Source organism: Neodiprion pinetum, chromosome 5, assembly GCF_021155775.2.
Source record: "Neodiprion pinetum isolate iyNeoPine1 chromosome 5, iyNeoPine1.2, whole genome shotgun sequence".
Taxonomy (NCBI): Eukaryota; Metazoa; Arthropoda; class Insecta; order Hymenoptera; family Diprionidae; genus Neodiprion; species Neodiprion pinetum.
In genome coordinates, this window is record NC_060236.1 from 19,643,996 (window position 1) to 19,663,237 (window position 19,242).

At 35.4% G+C, this 19,242-nt stretch overlaps 1 protein-coding gene and 1 long non-coding RNA gene across 2 annotated transcripts in view; one reads left to right on the forward strand and one right to left on the reverse strand.

Annotated features, from left to right (window-relative positions):
- Positions 1–19,242, reverse strand: part of 5-HT2A (5-hydroxytryptamine receptor 2A) — a 151,679-nt gene that overhangs the window by 13,968 nt on the left and 118,469 nt on the right. Inside the window, exons 5-6 of the mRNA XM_069136410.1 lie at positions 5,094–5,318; positions 2,117–2,426 (exon numbers count right to left, since the gene is read on the reverse strand). Coding sequence (XP_068992511.1) covers positions 2,117–2,426; positions 5,094–5,318 — 535 coding nt within the window. The remainder of the gene's footprint in view (positions 1–2,116; positions 2,427–5,093; positions 5,319–19,242) is intronic.
- On the forward strand, positions 14,218–17,004 carry LOC124219269 (uncharacterized). Its single transcript, XR_011177250.1, has 3 exons — positions 14,218–14,364; positions 14,793–14,866; positions 16,677–17,004. It is a non-coding gene; the product is annotated as an uncharacterized lncRNA (long non-coding RNA).

Here is a 19,242-nt window from a genome sequence, read left to right on the forward strand (position 1 = left end):
TATAACTATTTTCACCCTTTAATTACCACACCCAAGAAATATGTAATTTCGGATACAAAATAAAAGTGAGCTTTGCATTTGTAACCAGACAATCTACCAAATCTTACTACTCTTTTTGATTACGATCACTCGTACTAAGCTGATGCAACGATAAACTGACGATGCGGCTCTTTTGATATGCAAAGTGCTTAAATTGAGCACACGATCTTGCAATAAGCATAAAAATCAGTATCGACAATTATAGTATCGCTAGGAAAAGTTAATTGTGAGACATTTTCTTGTGATTTTAGAAAATTTCATACCGTTATTGGACCAATACCAATTCCAGTAGAATATTCTAGCAACTTTGATAAATCCAGTTTTTATCAGTGTAAGCTCTTGGGACGACGAATAAGCTCCCACCTTGGTACGAAAGCTCGTTACTCAACAGACGTCGAGAGAAACTTTTCTCAGAGCGTGATTTTGCGTTTCTCTATTCCGTACGTTCCTCGATGCTTTGCAATTCGTATATTCTGACGTATACTTTAATGTACCGCGTCGTTAGGATAAAAGAATATCATTTCCTCGATGGCGACGGATCGGCTACCAAATGTTGAAGGGAAAGAAACACGGAATGAAAACGGAATAAAACAACTAACCGGATGGAAAAAAGAGATTTCAATTTTTCTTTCCTCCAAATTTTTTGCAGGATTCAACGTGATCGGAGCTCTGACCGTATGTTACAACGCTTCAAAAAGCTTCTTGCTATCACTTCTTCATTAGAAACATTACGATTTTGTGTCTAAGACTCAGATTGATCGGCATCGACGTGTGCGAATAGAAAGTTTTCAAAAATTAATACGAACTTGAAGTGATAGCAAACTTAGAATAAATTCCACCGCAAATTTGTTGAAGTGAAAACGTGTTTTCGTAATTCAATGTACACGGAAAAATCATCCTCAAGAGTTCAAATACCCGCCATTTTTATACTGGAACCGTCAGAATTTTGTAAAACTAAAATTGTATAACTTAGCTGTGAAGCGTTTGACGTTTTGCTAAAATCTTATCCAAATCGGTCAATGAGTCTTTTATTCAAGATGCAGACAAAGATCAGTCCTACAATTTTCAAATACCAATCGTTTTATGACAGACACGGTGTGAAAGGTTCGAATTTTTCTTATAAAATTTCCATCAAATATTCGATTATCCACCAAAATTTAATAAAAAATCGATCGATCACATTTTCCCGAAACTAATGATACGCCCAACAGTTATTTCCGTTTTTTTTTTTCTAATTCTTCATTGATGAACAATGCTAAAAGATGAATATTTGTTTTATAGAACGCGTTTTTATTTCAAGGGAAATATACTTCTACGCCGTGGCAAATCTGAAATGATTGTGTCTATAGGAATATTGATAGATATAAATAAAATTTAGAAAAAAAAAAGGATATGAAAAATAGATTAATACGCAACAAATTTGTGCAATATTCAACGGTTGCCTAAAAAATCAATTAATCGAAGTGTACGATTGACTGTGATGAATTTTCTTATGCTCTTTTTTTTTAAAGAGAAGATTATGCATTTATTTGGTTCATTTTGGTTTAATAAGTCGATTATAATTTAATAGTACATAATTCCAAATTCATAGTCCCTGCACGTCGCAACCCAACAAACTTGGTTTGATAGTTTAAAAAAATATAAGTGGACGGCACAGGTGCACAAGTTAAAAGATATAGGAAACAATAGTCGAGTAAGAATAAAACAAAATAGTAACAATAACATAAAAGCGGACGGTAAAAGGGTGTATAGATAAAATCGAGCGGAACAACTATTCGAAGAATTTTAAGGGAGAGTGTTCGATGTGTCGTGTTTATAATTTTAGAATGGTGTGACTTTCTTTATTGTTTCACTTCGTCGTTATTTATTTAATTTGTTACCTGATCAGGATTCGGGTTAATTTCACACACTTTATTATTTACCGACACCTCCATACCCAACTCTCTCCTTCCAAAGTCGTAGGCCTACTAATTTGCCGATCCGCTGATCCGGCCCAACTTCGGTTCTTACTATCGTCTATCCAACTATATACATCGTTACATGACCGACGAATCATGCAGGCATACTCGAAACCTACCTGTCACTGCTTCCGCTGCTGCCGGATGTCCTCCACAGATGACGAGTGGAGAGAGTCGAAGACCTGGAAGGTGTCGTCGGTGTTTTTGTCGCTGCGAACCGACCGCCAAGGCGTCGAAGCTGATCGCCCTCCGGGTGCTCGGCGACAAATCGCGCCTTCTTCCGGAGCAGCTGTACCGTCAGCGCGTACGTCGTGACCATGACGATCATGGGAATGTAGAAGGCGATCAGGGAACCGAAAACGAAGAACGCTCGGTTGTTTATCACGCAGAGGCCGGGCTCCGGCATTATGTTCCGGGGGTTGATCAACCCTGCGAACAAACGCGAAAGAAAAATTCAGCCTACTCGCAAAGAAAGTCTCCGTAAATCATACATTAAAGACCGCGAGACGCGTACATTTTTCAAGTGCCAACTCGGCCCTTGAAAACCTTTCAGTCGTAGTGAGATACTCGGTGTCCCACACCGAGAGAAATTTTTATTTCCGGTTACCGCTCGGTCTTTAACTATTTTCATTTTTTAACACAATCGAAAAATTAGTTCTAGGTACAAAATGAAAATTAGTTTTCTAGCTGTTACCGGAAACTCTAGTATCCGTTGCTATTCTTTCTCATTACGATCGCTGTTGCTATATTTTCTTGCAACTGTTGCGTAAATTTAATGCTTGTGCAACGATAAATTGACGCTAAAGCCTTGTTTAGCTAAAAAAGTAGAGTAAACCGAACAAACTGATTTTGCGTTTAGCCGAGTAACAAGTTTCGGCTGAAATCATCGAATTTTGATAGTTATTTCGATTTTTCATCCACCATATTGTATCTGCCATATTGGATTTAGAAATGATCGAATTCTAACTTCAGATTCGTGATCAGAGACCCCAGAAATCACCGAGTAACAAAATTCAGGCGAAAATATTGAATTGAAAAATGTGTGACTAAAAGGGTTAAGGGATGAAAAGCCCCCCTTAAATTTTACTTCGAAAGATAGATTTGTTTGTAATTTCTTGATAGTGATGTACATTTTTTTTTTAAATCTATTCATTATCAACAGACGATAATATTTGTTCCTATCCCTAAGGGTTGACATCCCTTGTTTTTTGGGGAAAACTTTAAGGGTGGTTTCTACCATTAAACGGTCAAATTGGGACGTGAGAGAAAAAAACGTGTCCAATGTTTTTTCATGTACTGATGTATGTTTTGGGTACGTTCTTTGTTAGTCCTGCAATTAAGACTCAGCCATTTTCAAGCTTTCTTTCCATCTCTGAGATTATTTATTAATTGCATTTTTTTGTTTCATGAACATCTTTTATTTTGAGGATACAGTAAACTCGTCAAATTTCTGCTTTTTTCAAACTCACCGCATATTTCCAATTACGCAAGCTTCTAAACAGCTGAATATTTTAATATCGTTTTTATAAAAATCCTCTTCTTCAAATCGACGCTATAATTGAACAGCAAGCAAGATTTTAATCTAAGGAAATATCTCGATTCAAATGGCATCTGGCTCAGTTCATTGTATCGAGAAACTTCTAACAAGTCAGTCTATTTTTCTGCTTGTTTCTAAAATTCATCGGACCGTGCGATGATTCTAAAAACCATTCAAAACATCACGCGACAGTTTTTGTCAACAAACAAGACTATCGAAGTGATAGAAACTTGTTTTTTGCAAGAAAAAGAGCTGCTTTGGCCGCAGACGGAAACACAAGTCTTGGTTTCGGTTTTCTAAGAAATTCTGAGAGAATTTCGGTTTTCAAAATATCTGCACGTGAAGAACGATTGAAAAACATTTTCAACCGAAGCGTGGATGGTGTTGAAGAGTGAAGCTAATCGTAAGCCTCGAACAACTCCAATTAACTAACCCTTCGTAGTTATCGTATGTCAAATTGACCCATCCATCAACTTTCGGCCTGAATGCCACGCTATTATTTTCCCCTCCAAAGTATCAAATCCTAAGAGTAACGCCCCCAAATTTCAGTTGAAAATAGCAAGAATTGACGAAGTTATCATTTTTTCAGTGAAAAAGTGTCCTTTTGGCGCGTTGATCCCTGTTATAATTTTTTATAAATTTGTTGCCATTTGATACCCTGTCAGTCGAATTTTCGTACTTAATCTAGAATGTTAAAAGCGTGTTGTGTAATTTTTTGATCCACATTGAACGGATAATTTTCTCAAAAATGTTTTTTAAAAAACGACTGGGTCAAATCGACCCCGTGTGGCAACGGAGGGTTAAAGTAAATTGACACTCTATGAAACGTATTATCAGCCTTTGGCAGTGGGAGACAATACCTTGACTGGATATTGAGGTTGCATTAATAATTATTGTCAATTGAAAGTTGAAACTTTGGCTCGAAATTTCTCTGACTCAACTATCCTCATCATCTTGCCGTCCCAGAAATTCAAGGAAAGGACTTGAGGCGTAATAGTTGACAACTATGAACTTCCTGCGCTACAGTAACTTCTGGAAAACTTATTAGCAGACATTCCAGAGGTACGGAAGGCTGATCGCCATAATCGTTCGTAGAAAATTCGCCCAAATGATGCGACTGTGAGTTTGAGTATCGAATTTCATTCAATAATTTCGACCGATGCATTCGGTTGTGGTGATTTCGTGTGACATGATGATGTGAATTTTTTCTCAGACAGTAGTACTAATAATCATTAAATCTTCGCAATTACAGATTGATTCGAACATCGTCACTCTTACAATAAATTTTATCCTGAGAATGTATCTGAAACAGGTGTATTTTAAATGGTGATATCCATCCATTTACAGGCACGGCTTAGAATTGATATAAAAATCTGAGAGAATTATGAAATTGTTTTTGAATTATTTATAGTTGATTTGGGAAGTGGTCTGAAAAAAAAAATCATCAACACCCTAAGTAAGGATCACCCTGTTGCGTACCTATAAAGTTAGCCAACTTGTATCTATGGAACTAGCTAGAATATAGCGAAGAATATATAAATGAAGAGAGGTTTTCGTACCTAAAACGGTGATCGAGCTGGAAACCAACATGGCGAGGAGCCAAACGGCGGCAATTTTGAATCCGACGAGACGTTTTGTGGATATATGCCTCGTTTTTAGCGGATTCCTGATTCCAAGGTAGCGGCCCAGAGATATGAAGCACATGTGCATTATGCTGGCCGAACAGGCGAGGACGTCACACGTTACGTAAACGTTGCACCAGGCAATTCCGAACGGCCAATAACCTGGAACATCGAAAATAGCATCTACAGTCGGATTAACGGAGAGCTCTCAGCACTGCCAGAGGTCGGTAAGGATCATCTGGATCTTAAAGTTTGTACGTGGAAAGAAATCTTGGAAATGTAGGTCGATCAAAAGAAACATCAACTTTTCGTCAACGTCTTTAGGACATGTATTTTTTTAAACATCTCGTACAAATTCGGACCGTGACTAGTGAAGATTCACTTAACATAAAAGGAAGGAGTCCAGCACTGAGAAAAGTTTCATTTGTTATAGTGACTAGAAAAATTCAGTAGAACAGGTACCGTTAAAAAACTGTTTGAATATTGGTAGAATTTCGAAAAACGAGGTAAACGTAACCATTTTACGCTATTGTCGATCCTTTTTTCGGTAATTTCAACGCAAAATCAGTTTGTGAGGTTTACTCTACTTTTTTAGTCAAATAAGGCTTTAACGTTAATTTGGTCTTGCACAAGCATTAAATTTCCGCAACAGTTGTACAAGAAAATATAGTAACAGTGATCGTAATGAGAAAGAATAGTAACGGATACTAGACTTTCCGGTAACAGCTAGAAAACTAGTTTTCATTTTGTACCTGGAACTATATTTTTCGATTGTGGTAAAAAATGAAAATAGTTAAGGACTGAGCGGTAACCGGAACTAAAAAACTCCAACCTTTGAAACAGTAAAACTTATACACATTAGAAAAATCTTGAACTGTACGAGAAGAATCCCAATTCCAGAGAACTCATCTTTAGCGAATCCAATCCCTTAGCTAAGAACATCGTTGCGTCATTTCTATACCGATGCTAGAAATGTTTTATTAAAAATTATGATACGATGGTAAAAGTCTGAATTTTTCAAAGTAATTATCGATTTCTATGCGTAATTCATTACAAATTGAAATCACTGCAGTTTTTCAAGTATTCATATTTTCACTACGAAGATATTCTTTCAACAAACTTTCGTTCAATCAATTCAAGTTTCGCTTCTCGTAACCCCAATTTGTCCCTTTCGTATGAATTGAATTGGCACATTTTGCCTATTTCTATTTATATCGAAATGGAATTGCCATGATTCGGTGAATAAAATTCACAAGAACCAACTTCTGTTTTGCATCTCTGAACTGCATTCTGCTTTTTCCATTATCTGACTAATTTCTCTATCGGATCGCGCAACCCGATTTTCTCCCCGCTCCAGTGTTTGCAGAAAAGTTGGCACATTGCCTTGAGGGCCGTGCAATTATTCAATCCGCAGTTCGAAACTTTTCGTGTCTTCTGTTTCGAACAAGTTTCGATCAGCTGTCGCGATAAACACGTGCATCGAGTTTCAGATACAGCCGATATCCACTCGAGAAATGGGTTTTCCCTGTACATACATATCAATAGGAGACAAATTGTTTCGCCGCGTGAATTTTCACCGAGACTTATTCTCTGGATTCGTACTGAGGTATTTCCATCACGTGTAGCAAATGAATTCGCAGGTTTGAACTGAGCCTAATAAAAAACACCATCGAGTAGCTTCTGGAAATTAAACCGGCCGGCAAACTTTCATCCAATCTCGAATTTGATAATACGTATTATCAAATTTCGATCTCTTCATTTCGGATGAAAATCGGTCCACGAAATATTGTCTCCAAAAATTATTCGAACGACCAACGAAGGTTTCTGGTGAAAATTTCGATGGCTGCGAAGACTGTGAACATTAAATGAATTATGCTCTGAGTTATTTCTTCTCGTTACGATTTAATTTATTGTATTAAATCGTTTTACTTATTCATAAATTTCTGACGCTTTCAATATTTTTGGCATTTCATGGAAATAAACAGTAGGTATTTAATTTGGACGAACAATCCTTCGACAAACAGAGATTTTTTAAGCATACGATAAGTATGAGAGGAATTTATCTTTTAGCACGAATTCAATTTTCTGCAAAGAAAAAAGTTTCGATCGTGTATCTTGGAGTACAATTTTGACCCCACTTGATTTCATCGAACGAAAAATGATTTTTTTAGGTGTTTTGCAATAACGTGATTGAACTAAACAATGTACGGACATCGAGAAAGTGATGAGACTTTGGTGTAATTCATTAATAACTCTGTATATTTTATAATATTTTCGTCTTATAATTCAACTTGATTTCTGAAATATCGCGAAAACGGTGCAACGTGTCGCAGAGCAAAAACCGCGACGTTATTTACAATAACAATGCTTCCTCAAATTGATTCTGACAAAAGAGAAAAACAACACCGTGTGTGTCAAGCTTGATCCAGATATTTTTGAATGTTACAAATTCCAATGGTATTTCACGATTGGTTGTTGAGTGATAAATTTCCGGATTTCACCGAGTTTTTCAGCTAATATCCCAAAATAATACCCCCTTAAAAAGTTGACGATCAACTGATTTTCGTTTGAGTTACCTTACTTTTTGGTAGTTGATTGAATTTTTCACCAACTAAACTTGAATAAAATCAAATTTCGTTTTCACTATTCGTTTCCTTATTAAAAAAACGGAAAGATTTACGTAATCACGAGTCTCGTTATTGCTTTGAGAACGTTTTTGCGAACAAGAAACTCGCGGGGTCAATATCGACTCGACTCATGAGTTAGAAGGTAGAAAAAAAGATACAGGATTAAAATGAGTGGTAACAGCCTGACTGAATCCGCTTTGGCGGTCTGGCGAAGCAATTATTCCCTCGATGTGTAAACAATTAACAATATACGGTCGGTCATTTCGACCGCTAATAATACGGTACGCTGATCGTCGTTAAAACAACGAGGAGGTGAGAAATAGAAGCCCGTCGACTAATTAGTTTGTTTGCTTATACGCTCTTTATTCCTCGTTTCGTTTACTTTTAATTCGTATTTTTTTATTTTTTACTTCTTCCTCTTCTTTTCATCCCTCTTCACCTGCTTTGGCAATTAAAGAACTGTCCAAACAACGATGAACACTCAATCGTCCATGATTTGAACTGTTAATTGATACAGTTATATTTTGATAACAGCTACTCTCTGTTGTTTGAAATTGACTTTTGATGGAGTGAAATTTTCGAGCGAATTTCAATCATTGCAACAACAATGAAATTCTGTTCTTGTTTCAAATTTCCAAAAATTTATGTTATATTCTCGGTAAAGTTGAATAATCTTTTGATTTGGAAATTGTTTTTTGATGTTTTTGATTCAGGCGAATAATCAGAGAATCTTAACAATTCGTAAAGGTAACGATTTCCGGAACAGCTTTAAATTTTTTCAGCCGATTTCTCTGGTTTTCTAGAAACAATCAAATATCACCGTAATCGATAGTGATATAAAAATGCATCAATCGACTGGTCAGAAATATTTGCAGAATAGATTGCAGAAATTTTGAAAGGAAATGAGAAAAGAAACAATCGAATTCGATACATTCAACATGTATTGAAATTTTTGAAACAGATAAGCAAATTATAAATTAGGGAATGATTGGAAAATACGATCAATAATGAAAAATTGGTAAAAAATTAAAAATGTATAAACTTAACGAATTTCCAACGAACGAAACAGTTCGAAATATTTTTATACTTCTTCGATTTGTCTGAATAATTGTTCTCGAGTTCAAAAAAGTTGGAACAAATTCAGCAAATGAATATATTTCAGACCAATTGATTTTGCCAAAAATAATTCACAGACAACTGAATGATTTTCATTAGTTTTTTGTACAAATATCCGGAAAGATTGAAAAAAAAAAATCATTGAATCCTTTCGGTAGGTTGAAAAATAGTTTCAGCTAGATAAAGAACCGCGCTTCAAGTTTCCGGCGGTGCGTTTAGAGCGAATTTTCGGGCTTGTTTCAACATCAGTGAATCCGGTCACGCGCTCCTCGGTCCAGTTTATCGCCATCCGATCAAGCAGTCCCATTTCATTATGCCATTCAAGTCCCTTTCCATCCTCGGGATCAGATCTCATTTGGAGTTTACGCCGGGCCTCGATCTCAGTCTTTGAAATTTCCCAAATCGTGGCCTTATTCGAATGCGATGACATCCGTAAACTCAACCACGGTTCGGCTTTATACGCTGTTTCTATAAAAAAATGGGCACGATTTTAGGGTGTATCGGATGTACAGTCCGAGCAAAAGAGTCTGAGAACTTGAATCAACGATTGAACGTAAAAGCTCGCGGTCTTTACATTTCCTCGATTTTAATCGAAAATGGGTATGCGAATTTTTGTGCCTCTGACTCTTTGCCTTTTTTCGACATTCATTGTTAAGATAATGCATCGATTTATTAGTATTGAAATGTTGTTTGGTTTTATGTTTCTCATTCCTAGGTTACGTTACCCTTACACGCTCGTAATTTGAAGAAAGAGTTGAAATAAATGAAACGGGTCGAAAATAAGCTCTAAAGCTTCGATTGAAATTGATCAAATTCAGTCGAGTAAAACGTAATTTCCGTTGAAAAGACAGGAATTCGAAGCATTTAGAATTTGAGGAAAAAAAACCAGATGATTGATAATTATTTATATGTATTTTATGATTTTTTACGAATCTGAAAAAGTATCGTTGATCCAATTTTGGTAGATTGATAGAGCGAATTTTGATCGCGAATCCATTCTAAGCCAGTGCTTTTTCATCGGTCGTAAAAGTTCTTCGTACTGAATCATTATTATTAACGGGATGTTACTCTTATTCGAATAAACTCGATTAATCTCAGTCACACCTGTTGCGCTTTTGTTCCATAGTTACTTTGTTCAGAAGCTTTTGGCGTTGACTGTACGCCTGATATTCATCCTTGACCTCTTCTTATAACCGAACTTTAACCTCACGTATCTTCGTCTATCGGCTCATTTTATTCATTCGTATCGTTATCCGGTAATTTTGTGTCGGCAGGTCGATGAACTGACTCTGCGAATTTCACTCCAACTTCTCGATAACGGAGCTTTGTTTTATCTCGCAATAAAAACAGAATGATGAGATGATTTTTCTGTCGAGGATTATCCAATAAAAGGAACTTTCTTTACGTGCGTTTCGTTTCTTCGATTACTAATTGACACTGAACCAAAACGGAGATTTTGCTTTTGTCAATGCGATAACTTTTATTACTTTACTGTTTTTCTATCCTTCTCTTCATTTGTTTGTTTAGTATTCAATTTTAAAGTAATCTGAAAATCAAATGTTTCGTTACATCGATAACTCAAATTTGAATATAACTGTCGACGAATGTTCGATTTCGAAAAACAATCCGACGAAATTCTAAGAAATTTTCACAATCCAACAGCTACAAGATGTCTTCTTTCGCGAGAATACCGGAAGTGAAAACGGAAGTAAATTTCTCCTCAATGGGAACAAAGTCATATTTCCCAAAATCCTTCGAGAACTCGAACGATTTCCGTACATTTTGACGAGTGCACAAGATTGAATGAGGCGTGAAGCGATCGGTGATAAAAATATTATATCCCTTGACGCCGTGGAGAATATTGCGTTTTTATATTTCTTCTAGGCTGCAGACGTATTGTGAGTGTAATAAATTGCAGGATAGTAACACCGGCTCGTATTTTTCACCCCGATTATGAGTGTACACAGGGTGTTCCGTTTCTAGCAACTAGCGAGTGAATGTTTTTCAAAAATAATCAAAGCTAGTTTTTTGTTTATGGAAAAAGAAGCATTCCAAATTTCACAGAATGATATTTATTGCACACTTTTAACAAATCACATCTCGTTTTCATACAGCTAACTTTGTGTATTCACCCGCATTGTAAAATTTTCTTGAGTCGGCGATTTTTAAAAACGTTTCTGTCGCGCAAATATTCTTCGGTTGAACGTATTTCGATCAATAATAATATGTGAAGCATGAAAATGTCGAAACTTAATTAATATACAATGATGAAATCTCTTCAGAGAGATTTTCGAACAAGGTCTTGATAATGACAACTTGGATATTTCATTTGCAAACAATTGCCACCGAGCAGTTTAATCTTACCGAGTCAGGATTCATCAGCTTTTCGATTGCCTATTATCCAATGATTCGTTGAAAACAAGACACCGAGTACGCAAAAGTGAGCAAGCTTCGAAATGACCAATGTCACGGCGAGGATAGGGTTCAAGGATGCGTCATCAAGCGTCACGTTTCGACCCGGGGGATGCGGGTCTGCATCCGAGGACTCAGAAGTTGTTAATACTTTTATGAGCAAGACCGGGTTCTCAATTTGCGCGTCCGATGCGATGCGTTCGGCGACAGGAATATGGGTCAAAGGTCAGGGCCGGAAATTATTCACGTCATGCTTTCATCCCTAACGGCCATAAACGAGTTAAGTTGTGCCATCGCGCTGCAGGGCTTAAAGCCGCGCTGTAATAGTTTTGGCACCTAACCTAACCTAACTTTACGTCTTACTTTATACGACCTAACCTAACCTAACTTTATGCCTTGCATTATACGAACCAACCTAACCTAACTTTATGCCTTGCTTTGTACGAACCGATCTAACCTAACTTTATGCTTTGCTTTGTACGACCCAACCTAACCTAGCCTACCGTGACATCTAACATGATCCGAATCAACGTTACATCGTCCCGAATGATCTAACCTAAAATGTGTAACTTTAATATAACCCCATCACCTAATATTACCCAATCTAACATGATCGACTACAAGATAATCCAAAAATGACCCAACATGAGGTGAACCAATCGAACAAGACCTGATCCAACCCAAGATGACTCGACATGATCCAATCTAACCTAACATGATCAAATCTAATATAACTCAACATTTTGGTGCAAGGGGTTGAAGTGTTCACCATTTGTTCTATGAAAATAATTTTTACAAATTTCTATCACTTTTTAGTGATTTTATTTGCAAACGAACTATCGGAATAATTTTTGTGTGTCGAACGATTGACTGGCAGTTTTTTGCGTCATTGTATACCGAGTGAAGACAAAAAATCCACACTCGGTAATATTGATATCCAAGAATGATAATTAATTATAACCTTATGAGTCTATTAGAAATCTAGGGTCACAGTTTTTCTCTGAAAAGACTAATGTTGGTAATGTTTTTCGAAATTTCTTTTACCTGTCAGAAGTTGTTTTATATAGATTTCTAATAGTACTGGAAAGGGGATCGAACTGTCTGATTAGGAATTTGTCGGTTGAAAATTTGTTTGATAGTTGTTGAAATATCCAAACTTTTAGATAAAGATCCCTGACAGTTATATGAAAATTATTTCCAGTCGAGTTTTATCTTGAAATTTTTTTTAATCGACAAACGAAATAACCCCGAAATAAATTGATAAACTCTGTTCGTGGTAATTCCGAATGGTGAAACACGAGCCATCCTAACCTCACCGAACGTGATCCAAGTTGACCTTGCTTGATCCAACATAACCTAAGATCACATTTGCCAAGTATTTGTTCTTCTGAAAATTTTGACAAACATTTTGTTCTCAGGGTTGCCAATTTTTTGCGAAGACCTTGAAATATCAGTGGCAAAGAAAAATGAGCTTCACTTGCAGAAAAACTTTAGTGGCATTTGCTTCTTCTGGAGCTGGGGAGGGAAGAAATCTTGAAAGTGTGTTGCCGCACCTTCTCAGTGAAAAGACGTTAGAATCGAAAAGTAACGAAACGGCTTTCCGTGTAGTGCGGTAGAAAACGGGGGAAGGCGATTTAAACCTCTGTATTTCTTGGCTGGCTGCGATTCTATTAAGCTGTGCGATCCAACCTTCCAACTAAACCCGTGGCTATTTTCACGGAGTAATAAATCGAAACATCAATCGTAAGATTTCTATTCCTTTTCCGTTTTGTCCTTCAATTTTGGTTTGGATTTTTCCGCGAAGCTCATAAGCAGTATGGTTTTCTGACGAAATAATTGTAAAAAATGTAAATGACAAAATAAGATTTCAGGTGCAGCTTTTGGTAACGAGAGTTTTTATACATTGACGATTTAGCGGAGCATTTTGGTGAAAAAAGTCGAAAAACTTGTCGATATACTTGTGTGAATAAATTTTAGGGAATAATAATTTTTGTATAAGAATAACAAGTTTTTTTAAATGGTTTTGAAAAGTACAAATTAACTTCAACGATCTGTAAATAATATTGAAATCGATTCGTAACTACAAAAATAAATATGACCAGAAAATCATCAAGCTACTTCATAATGCTGTAATAGTTGAATATTGATTGAGTCATTTCATCTGTCACTTGGCACAGAATTTGAATTGATTATTATACGAGCCATTCTACTCCTCGCCATCAAAAAAATTGAATAAAATAAGTATTTGTCTAATTTATATTTCATTTGATTTTTCTCACTTTTTAATGACTTGTTTTGCATGTAGATTCTAAACCAAAAGCTTTCCCACTTCAACCATGGTCTGAAAATTGTCATTTTTCAACAAACAATTTATAAGAAAAATTTGAAGCCAATGATACGGGCTATTTATTCGAAAATTGGGTTTTTCTGTTTTTGGGAGCAGCAAAAATCAAATACGTGGTCCAAAAAATCTAAAACTCGCCGAAAGAAGTTTTTTTTTTCGTACACTGTAGACCGTACCTAAAAATTATACAGTTGTTTTTATTTCCTCGGCTCATAATCGCGATATGACATATGAAATGAATTTTAAAAAAGCGTTAATTGAATTCAATTATTTGAGATTTCTCGGATGAAACAAGTTATGCAATTATAAAATTCAAACCAGCCGCGTGACTCTGCAAATCTATTCCAGTTCCGATTTCTCACATATGTATTCTAGATATATTTCATTCGTCAGAGTTACGGAGTTATAAATTTTGGTAATCATAAAATGTTATGCGAGTTTATTTTATAAAGTGACATTTGACCACGAATTGCGTAGATCGGGTCGACGGATCCGGCATTTGATGTTGTTATCGTTACTCGTACTGAGTTTATTTCGGTCTTTCGACAAGATAACGATTTAATCACTGAAGTATAAAAGCGGCGGATAATCTTTGACGTAAATCAGTTCTGAGTTGAAAGTCAATCAGATTAAATATTATGTACAAATTAATCGTTCTGTTTGCGGTGCTGGCGATCAGCTGCCAAGTTCTGGCGAAACCGCATCCTGGGTAAGAAATTTTAAATCAAGTCGCGCTTGGTGAATAATCAAGTTATTCAATAGTCGGGAACAATCTGAGAAAAAATAACTGATAGTACAACAAAAGAATAGCAACGGTATACAATTATTTACTAGGAATGATATAAAGAGTAAAGAGTTATTGCAAAATGAAAGATAAGAAATTGAAAAAGTTTAAATCCATAGTTCGGAGAAAACTTGTGATGAAAATATTACGACAAAAAATCACGAGAATCATATAGAAATCAAAAAGTACAAACTTAAACCGTTTCTGGATTATCTTAAAATATTCCAAATCCGACAAATCGATGAATCAAGAATGTTAAGAAGACATTCTGCCGTAGTATTTGAATACGGAAAACCCGTCGAAGTGCAATTTCAAAAGTCAAGAATTATATCCTGCAACTTAAAATATTTCAGAATGGTCGCAGGATTGTACTCGTTGCGCCCATCAGGATATCTTAGCTCCGGTGTGCATGACGCAACTTTCTTGGGTAAGGACAAAAGCGTACTTTTAATGCTACGAAAGCACATGGACAAAGCTGGGCAGAAGACCGTTAATCCGCCTATCGTTAATTAACGAAGTTTAAAAAATTGCTTAAATTTAACTTCTAGGTTAAACTGAAAAATTATTAACGTTTTACTTAACTTGCGTTACATTGGTTGTTGACGTCATTTTGTTTTGTTTTAATTTGACTATTCAAATCAGCTAACCATTTCGAACAGATCTTGGAATAACAAAAATAAACATTCATTTAGATTTCACATAGATTAGATTTTTTTTTCTCGGTGTACTTAAACATCAGTACAACTGTTCGATATCTAATACATATTTGACGAATAACCTTCACTTGCCTTAAATTTATAATTTTTTTAAATATATTTAACGCTTTGATGATTATCGAAGTTGACTTTTTAAGTAGCGAATTAACGTTTAACCAAGTTAACTTTTGGATTAACTTTGCCTAGCTTTGCACATGGAACGCATTGCATGCGTCTAGTAATTAAGCACCAATTCATTTCGGAACACTACGAATCCTGTAAGAATATTTTGTTTTTCGTATAGTTTTGAAACGATTTCTCAGCAGCTTCACTCGATTTTGAGTGATTAAAAAATGATCGAGATTGATTTCAAGGAGTTTCAAACGATTTCAAACCGGATTCTATTGGTTCTGAGCGGTTCGGAAATTATTCCCAATAATAATTTCAAGCAAATTCGAGGAGGTTTAAATGATCCCCAAGTGAAGTGGTCTTGGGTATTTAAAAAATAATTTGGAACTGTTGAAAATTAATTTCAAGAAACTTAAAATGATTTTGAAGTGGTTTTGAGCGATTTCGCGCAGTTGAACAATGGTTTGTAACTGTTTGAAACTACTCTCGACGAATTTCAAACGATTTATCAGCAGTTTCACTCGGTTTTGAGTGATTCAAAAATGATCGAGATTGATTTCAAGGAGTTTCAAACGATTTCAAACCGGATTCTATTGATTCTGAGCGGTTCGGAAATTATTCCCAATAATAATTTCAAGCAAATTCGAGGAGGTTTAAATGATCCCCAAGTGAAGTGGTCTTGGGTATTTAAAAAATAATTTGGAACTGTTGAAAATTAATTTCAAGAAACTTAAAATGATTTTGAAGTGGTTTTGAGCGATTTCGCGCAGTTGAACAATGGGTTGTAACTGTTTGAAACTACTCTCGACGAATTTCAAACGATTTATCAGCAGTTTCACTCGGTTTTGAGTGATTCAAAAATGATCGAGATTGATTTCAAGGAGTTTCAAACGATTTCAAACCGGATTCTATTGATTCTGAGCGGTTCGAAAATTATTCCTAATAATAATTTCAAGCTAATTCCCGCAGGTTTGAATGATCTCAAAGTGATTTCAAGTGGTTTTGGGTATGTAAAAAATAATTTTGAACTATTGAAAAGTAATTTCGAAGTCATTTAAGCTGATTTTGAAGTTGTTTTGAGCGATTTCGCGCAGTTGGACAATAGTTTTCAACTGTTTAAAACTACTCTCGACGAATTTCAAATGACACCGAAGTAGTTTTGAGTGGTTTTAAGGTGTTTCACACGAATTCTGAGCGTTTCTAATCAAATCTGTAGTTTTTGACTGAAGAATAAACAACTGTTTCAGTAAATACAAGCCTCAACCGAATTGAATGATTAGTTTTCGGTATAGAAATTTCCAAAATTCACCTGTTGGCCTTGAATACACGACCTGGGCACGAGCTGTTTTCGTCTCGTCCGGAAAAAGTCACCAGAGAAAAACCCTCAATACAGCCATTTTTCACTTATTACAGACACACGAGGCGCTGAGTTCGAAGGGAGGGAAAATGCAGCAGTCCGCGTGAGTCGATCCTTGCAAGATGCATCAAGCAAATCTTCGTCTTCCGACGAGTCGTCACCGAGCGTCGCATCCCCCGAATCGCCGGAATCTGTCGAATCCCGTCAGTCCTCTGCATCCTCTGAATCCTCTGAACCCTCTGAATCGAGCAAGTCCGGTCAATAATGCAAGACATACACTGTTTGCAAATTCGCGAATCAGGAGTACGAAATAATAATTAATTGCTGTCATGATCGATGTAAGAGATATTAAATATGTGAGTTTCGCTGAAGCAGTAAAAATTCGAGGTGTAGTTTGAATTGTTTTTGTTTTAATTACGCTTTCGCAGAAAAATTTACTCACCCACGATTATTCATTCATAAATTTTTACTGAGTATTTACCGTCTAATATAGATCAATCAGAATTACAAGCCTATTTCACAATATTCTAAGGCATACGTCGACAGCCATTTCAATCTACACGGAAAAAAAAATTCTGTTCGGCGAGCTGTATTCTACAGCTCCAGTAACTATACGCACTCTACGGTCTATCTTGTAGTTACAGCAACTATATATTAGTCAGCTCTGATAGCTGCAAGTTGTTCAGCTCTCACAGCTGAATGGTTTTGCTCTAAGAGCTGTAAGTTGCGCTGTGCTCTGGTGCGTTGACATATTTCATAACCTTCAAATTTCATGAGTATGATTTAAATACAGTTGATAGATAATTGTTTAAATAGTCCATTCAAATATGTAAATGACACTGAATAAATAATGATAATAATGATGAAAAATAATACTAATAGCAATATAATTGTACTATTTAATAATAAACGTTAAAAATACATCTTTCGTAATTGCTATTACGAAAATAGACTTTTTTACTTAAAAAAATCAATCGAATATTATATTTAATTTAAATTATCAATTAATCGAAAATTTAGAATTAAATTTAAAGAAATAAATTCATATATACTTAAAAAACTTAATTTGGAGATTTTTTTAATTTTTCTGCTCAATGAAATTAAGTAAAATATCAAAAGTTAATGTTTTAATTGATTAAAAATAATTTAAATTGATTTTCTAAAATATTTCAAATAACTTGAAAGATCTGGCTCAAAACAATCAGCAAAAAATAACGTCAATGATGAAAGATTACAAAAATGAAAATCGTCTAGTTGTTTTTGTACCACTGCATTTTAGGTTAAGAAGGACGTTCATTTGAAAAAAAGCAATACTCACTAATAAAGTCATTGATATAATCAGAAAGATTCCACTCAGCCAAAATATTTTGCACATAAGAGTCCATTGTTCATTCATTTAAATTTATTTTACATTTTTTGACTTAAAGTTTTCACATACAAGAGGCACAGTGTTTATGGCGCGCTTACAAATACTTCCCTGTACTCAGTTGAGCGGCGCTGTGAGCGGAGCCGAAAAATTCTGGTCTAGCTCTTCGAACGAAGCTGTTTAGCTGAGAGAGCTGAACAACGTACAGCTATGACAGCTGACTAACAGTCAGTTATACGAACCATGCAGTGCTCTTCCAATAACAGAACGTTCAGTTCGACGAACTGTTTACAAGTAACTATCTAATATTTAGTTCCACGAGCTGAATTTTTTTTTCCGTGTATATTTGATTATTATTGATCGGATGTTTGATGTTCGAATCCATTAAAGAATATATCACAATTATTAATTTCCAACCACATGTGTACCAATTGATTTTTTACCTCCCATTTCATTTCCTCATTTTTACGAAAGGCTACTTCGTCACTGTGATTAAAATTAATCGACTGGCATTTTCTTTTCGTTCATATCTCCGATATTTCTTACGAACATTATATTTTGCGTTGTAGTTCTAAAATTGTTTCACGAAATTATGCGACAGTAAGAACGTTTCATGTGATATTGAAAATTGCATGTAGTTATTTCCTACCTTTTCTTTTTTTTTTTTTTTGCTCCGTTTTCTTCTTCATCGCGTAATAACATTTTTGTTCGTATTTCTTTCGTAATCGCGCACCGAACTAAATTAGTCAATAATGATAATTCGCTTATGAGATACGTTGAAAATTGTTTCACTTGTGTAAATTACATGCATATTAGCGGATGAAATTCAATATTGATTAACTACGTAAGTTTTTTTTTTAAATTATGTTGTGAATGTATACATATATTTGAAGAATTGCATTTTGTTATAGCTAAATTTAATTCGTCGCTGAACGTATCTTTCAATAATTGCGCACCAAGCAGAACAAATGATTTTTTTATTCACTCTTCCACACGCAATGTGTTCAGGTGTTAAACATTAACGTTTTACATAATATTCGGGCTTTAGAATCGCTGCCATCGGTCTTTCATTACGCCTGATTACCCGTGAACAAAATAACTCGTTTAATTAATTCCGTCAAGGTGAGCCTAATTCGATAATGCTCAAGTTGGACGCGAATATAAATATAGTCCAAAATATAGCCAAATTCTGGATAACCTAAAAATTATTTCTATAAATTTTCGTCACTAGAAAAAAGTCATTTTGAACCCTTTAA